Here is a 6,000-nt window from a genome sequence, read left to right as displayed (position 1 = left end):
ATTTATGATGCATACGGACGTAGATGATACAAATTTTTTAAAAAGAATTTTGTGGACTGATGAATCCAATTTTAATCACGAGGGAATTGTGAATCTCCACAACCTTCACCATTGGGCGCAAAAAAGACAAAATCCCCGCAAGAAAAGACAAAGTTCCTTTCAAACTAAGTTTAGTGTAAACGTTTGGGCGGGGGTTATTGGAAGACACCTGATCGGTCCACATTTCTTACCAGAGCGCCTGACCGGAGAAAATTATTTGAATTTTTTACTCGAAGATTTACCTGAATTGGTATTACCAGTATTAGATGGAGAACCAATTATTTTCCAAAATGATGGCTGTCCAGCACATTACCAGCGAGACGTGCGAGAACATTTGGACAACTGTTTTCCAAATTCATGGATCGGAAGAGGCGGCCCAATTCCTTGGCCTGCACGTTCACCAGACCTGACGCCCTTGGATTTTTATGTCTGGGGCCGTGCAAAAGAAATTGTGTATGCGACTGAAGTACCCACAAGAGAAATTTTAATCGAAAGAATAAATTGCGCCTTTGAAATTATGAAAGCAGAAATGCGACTGAGGACGACGACTGTAGAAATTAGAAAAAGATGCCGTGCATGCATTCGCAACAGAGGCAGTCATTTTGAACATAATTTATAACTTAAATTTAATTAAAACATTTTAAAACATTTTTGTGTTTTCATTACCCTGGCACTGGTTAATGTGTACCTTTAGGTTTGTGACGACATTATTAATGATTTCACACCCATGTGGCATATCGTTGGAAAGGGTATTAAGTAGGCATTTTTTTTTTATTAAATGAAGTTCATAAAAGCTTTTACTTTTTTTTATAATTAATTTTGAATTTGACATTTTTCATACGTTTTTTCATTTTTAAGACTTTGGAAGCTCAACAAGTATTTTTTTTCCATCTAGTGCTATGAATTTATGTTTTATTTGGAATAATAATACATCAGAGAACGCAATGAAAGTGATTTGGTGTAAATTCGACAACAGACTGAAAAGTTATAGCGTTTTAAAGGTGATAGTTCCGGTAATTTTTAAAAACAAACAAAAAAAATCGTATCTCGAATACAGTGACATATAGGACATTGGGTCTATGAGTGAAAACTAGTACATGGCCTCACGAATCCCCCAAAAAATTGTGTCGGTCCATGCGCCAAACACCCTGTATAATGAAAAGGGTGGGGCCCAACACACTTCCTTGCGGCACACCAAAGTTCACCGTGGTTGTGTCACTTGCATATTCCCCGAAAATGACTTTCTGAATTCTATTATCGAGGTACGAGGTAAACCAGTCCAGAGCAATGCCGCGAACTCCCAGAAAGGACATTTTTTTAATCAGGAGTTTCCTTGAAATCGTATCAAATGCCTTGGCGATATCCAGGAAGATGCCGGTACATGCCTGCCCTTTCCCAAGTTTGAGGGAAATGAAATCGGCTAAGTCAGTTACTGCGTCCTCCGTGGACTTGCCTACCCTAAACCCATATTGACTGTCCGAAATTAATTTATTTTTCTCTAGGTAGCCAAGTAGTCGCTTGTTCACAACTTTCTCAAGAATTTTTGAGAGAGCCGTTAGTAAAGAAATCGGGCGATAGTTTGCAGGGACCTTGGGATCTCCATTTTTAAATATCGGACATATATTTGCAATCTTTACGCAGTCAGGTACTTTGCCTGTAATAAGACTTAAGTTGCATAGATATGCAATTGGGCTGACCAAGGAATGTGCACACTGCTTTAGGAAAGTATTATTAATGCCGTCATAACCTGCAGCTGACGTCTTTTTGAGATAAGAAATAATATTAAGTATTTCTTTTTCATCAGTCGGAGCAAGGAAGAAAGAGTTAGTGTCAGGGTTAACGGTGCTGTACTGCTCATTATGTCGTGCTAATTCATCTTCAGTTAAGCCCAATAGACTGAGTGTTTTAGCAGCAAGGTTTTGTCCAACAGTTGAGAAATAATTGTTAACATTATTTAAAGTGGTCACAGGGTTTTCACTACATGTCAAAAGCTCAGACTTTTCAGATTTTTTATTTTTAATATTACATATCTTTTTAACTTCGTGCCATAGCTTTTTACAGTCTCCTTTAGTTTCCATAAGCAGTTTACGGTCATGTTCTTGTTTTAGATTTTTTAATAAATTGTTACAGTGATTTCGATACTTCTTATATTCATGTTGAATGACTAGATTATCACGATTTTCTTTTTTCTTTGCATTAATGTGCATTAAGTCTCGTCGTCTTATACACTTTAAAAGGCTTTTAGTAATCCATGGCTTGATAATAGCCTCTGAGCTATGGCAAACGCGGTTAGTGGTATGTTGTTTAATTTTGGCTGAGAGGATTTCGACAAACATTTGGAATGCCGTTGTGACATCTTTCTGCTCACTAAGCCATTCCCAAGGCAAGTTTTCAATATCGGTTTTTAATTTTATGTAGTCAATGCGCATGTGTCGTTTTTCTACTCTGGTCCTAGCCGATTTATTTTGAATGCCTAGGATAACTGTCTCGTGATCTGTTATGCCCGTGTCACATACTATAACGGTAGCTGACTTTTGCGTTTTTAGCATAACATGATCTAGGCAGTTATCACCTCTCGTAGGCAAAGTGTGTCCTGGAAAATACCCATAGTGGCCGGTTAAGTCCAGGTACTCGGTGGCGCGACAGTCAGTACAATCTGGTTTAATGTCAATGTTCAGATCCCCTACAATCGCACATGTCGTAGCCTTAGAAGTCTCCATGAGCTTTGTTAATGATTCGCAAAAGTTATTTATGTTATAGAAAGATGGAGACCTGTATATAGCAATGAGCGATAGTTCATCTCTGATATTGACAATCAAACAGTTCGAGTCTTTAAAGGATGGTTCCACCACAGAGGCTTGCAGAGTTGTTTTGGTATATACGACTATTCCATCATTTTGGTTTAGATAGTTTTTGGAACAGTGATAATCATAGTTATTAATTTCAAAACAGGTGCATGTGTCATCAAGCCAACATTCGGTCAAAACAATTATGTCTGGCGAAAAATTCAGCCGACTCAAAAGAACAGAAAAATTGTCAAAATTCTTATTGATGCTTCGTATATTTTGGACCACAACCGAGTATTGACCTCCCACGTCACCCCCCAAGTGCATATTACAGTCATCAACAGAAGAAAGTTTTAGACTCATTGTAAAGGCGGTGCGATCAATGTCATCAATAACTTGTGTAACATTAGCCATCAGAAGACTTTGTGTGGTGTATTAGTATACATATGACGCAATGAGTAGTGCCACAGGCTATTCACATAATCTACACAATAAACTTGGCAAAATCGATACGGATATGTAGTTTTAATTGAAATATAAGTATAGCAAATTGTTTCTGCAAAAGTTGCAGTAACAGTATGTACTCGTACTGGGGTCTGAGGTTCAATTAGTGTAAAAAGATGCGAGTGTAAATTATGTTGGAAAGTTGTTTGGTTCATTGATATTATTGTTATACATGATAATACAAGAGATGTGAGCAACAGGTAATGATTATTAATACAGTTTATATGGATTTTATAATGAAATAAGCACTTACGTTTTGATAGATGAATATGAGTAACTTTTAGACAAATATAGTAATGGTTCGTGGATAACAGAATTAAGCTATAAATTAGTCACTGCTTTATATCTAATTGTAGATTCCGCAGAGTTTCCGTAGATCTGACAAGTATTTGTTTGGATCCTTCAGATTTCCGTAAGAAAATGTTGCCATTCGCCGTCCAGCAAAACTTGTACAATTTTTGTTTCGCAAATTCTCTTGCCTCGTAGAACAGTTTTCTGGAAGTAGCAGGAAGATATTCGGCAACATATACTGGGCGTCGATCTCCAGGTAAGCCAATGCATTTAGTATTAAGGCGATCATCGTTCGGATGGGTTTTATTAAAGTCACGTACACTCGTGATCAGCTTGTTTTTGACCTGAACATTTACAAACTCTGCAACAATAGGTCTGATGGTTCCTGGTTTTCCGGGTAAGCGGTACGCATCTCGTAGCTCGGTATGATTGAGAGTCATATCGACTGCTGCACCAACTTTGCTGATAATCGTGGCTAGGTCATACACTGACTCATTCACCACGGCAGGCACGTTACGTATCTCGACGCATGATGAACGGGAAAGCTGTTGGATGTCCTGAATCTTATATTCCAAATGTATAATACGGTCTTTATGAAGTTGGTTTTCTTTTTGTAAACTATCAATTTTCTTCATCATGTCATCGTACTGCTCCGTGATAAATGTTATAGCTTTCTCTATTTCACCATTTGATTTTTGGATCTCAAGATTCTGTTGTTTTAGATCTGCTATATCGGAAACCAACTTAGAAAGGGAGGTATTTTGCTGGCTGATAAAGTTTGTAAGCCGCTCCTCTTGTTCTCTCTTCCACGAGGATAGCATTTGTATTATTTCGTGTTTTATGTCTTGAAGTTCATTAGCAGGCGAGAATTCAGGGCAAGGGCGTTTGCCCTGACGCGACGCAGTGTTGATATTACTGACCGGGCTATTCGAAACCGCTGCAGGTATATCTGAGTCTGATTTGGCTTGCAGTACACTGGTGTTCACTGAAGACGAAGCCGTAGGCGAGCGTTGAACGCGCGGCATTGTACGCAGCCCAAAGATCGGTTGCACACACGTCGATAAGCACTGGGCCAGCGGATAATTGGTGCGTAAGCTTAGCGCGTAAAGAAGCACTTAGGCGCGCGCGCAAGCGGGAGAGCAATTATGGTGAATGTCCTGCTCCTGCGCGTAGGCGGGGCTAGTCCGGCGAGGTATCGCTCCGGTGCACATGCACTGCGGCGATCGCGCGATCGGTCGTAAACAATTAATATTTTTAACTTTAACTTTAAGCTAAACTGGTCACTTTCGCTTTACGGTTACGGGGTATAGTCTCATATACAACACTTGACGAATTTATGCGCAAAACAAACACACGTCCACTCTCGAGTAAGGCAACGGACGAAAAGCTAATAAAAATATAAAAAAATATTGTAACGAAGGATCTTCCTTTTTGATAAGGATAAGAACACAGGGTCAAAGTTACTAAGTGTCTACATACCTAAGCCTATTTTGATTGTCTTACTGACTAAAACCCACTATGTATCTTCCGAAGCCTTCTGTGTACCAGGGCCGCGGCAACTCAATTGAATAATCCCACAGTCCAAGTACTTAGGGCTTATGTACCTATTTATATACTCATTGTTACTTAGAGGCTGTGTTAATAAATAATAACTACCAAAATCTTTGTTTGATCTTTGAAGTTAATGTTAATTAAATTCAAAATTTAATAACCTACTTTATTACGAATTCTCCACAACTCTGTTTTCGCAAACTTCACAACAATATACTTACAATAATTTCAACCCTCAGAAGCCGTCAGATCTCAAAGATTGGACGTCTAAGCTTAAAGCGATAAAGAAATTAACCGCCGCGTCTAGCAAACAAGTTAATTGCGTTAACCTGTAAACGTCATGTCACAGTCAACCCTTTTCTGCCGACTTTATTGTGTTCCTTTCGCTTTATTCTTAGACGGTACTTTTGTTTTATTATTATCATTTCATATTTTACGGTTGTATTTTCTTGTGTGTGGAAGTTAACTGTACGAGATACCTGATTCATCTTGTTGGACGCCGTTGTCACTCCTGTAGGTTCAATAGCCTGGGGAAATCTACATTATATAATACACAGAGTACTACTTAAACTACTTTCCCTATCTTACAATGAAAACTGAAGTTTCGTGTATCCAAGTTGCAATGTAACGACTTTTCCCCCTCCAGTGTACCTTGCATCCAATCTCAATCTTGCCCGTTTGTAAGCTTTTAAAAAAGGAATGCTTTTCCAAACCGTCCCTGCGTTCTGTAATAGCCATTTAAACAGAAATTAAAAAAGGAACGCCTGCATCGGAATCCTTTTGCAGGAAAAAAACATGGCGTACATTTCGGTCTCAGGTAAACATGAGT

At 38.7% G+C, this 6,000-nt stretch overlaps 1 protein-coding gene across 1 annotated transcript; it reads right to left on the bottom strand.

Moving 5' to 3' along the window:
• Positions 1-1,992: 1,992 nt before the first annotated feature.
• On the bottom strand, positions 1,993-4,952 carry LOC124632800. Its single transcript, XM_047167768.1, has one exon. It carries the CDS (start codon positions 4,643-4,645, stop codon positions 3,662-3,664), a length of 984 nt encoding a protein of 327 aa, XP_047023724.1. The 5' UTR covers positions 4,646-4,952; the 3' UTR covers positions 1,993-3,661.
• Between the last annotated feature and the right edge of the window lie 1,048 nt (positions 4,953-6,000).

This window comes from Helicoverpa zea, chromosome 8 (genome assembly GCF_022581195.2).
Source record: "Helicoverpa zea isolate HzStark_Cry1AcR chromosome 8, ilHelZeax1.1, whole genome shotgun sequence".
NCBI classification, from domain to species: Eukaryota; Metazoa; Arthropoda; class Insecta; order Lepidoptera; family Noctuidae; genus Helicoverpa; species Helicoverpa zea.
Note: the sequence above shows the minus strand (reverse complement) of the source record. Positions and strands in the feature narration are given on the sequence as shown.

What these genes read in the sequence shown, in the direction of transcription:
- LOC124632800 (XM_047167768.1), bottom strand. Translation starts at nt 4,645, where the DNA reads ATGCCGCGCGTTCAACGCTCGCCTACGGCTTCGTCTTCAGTGAACACC.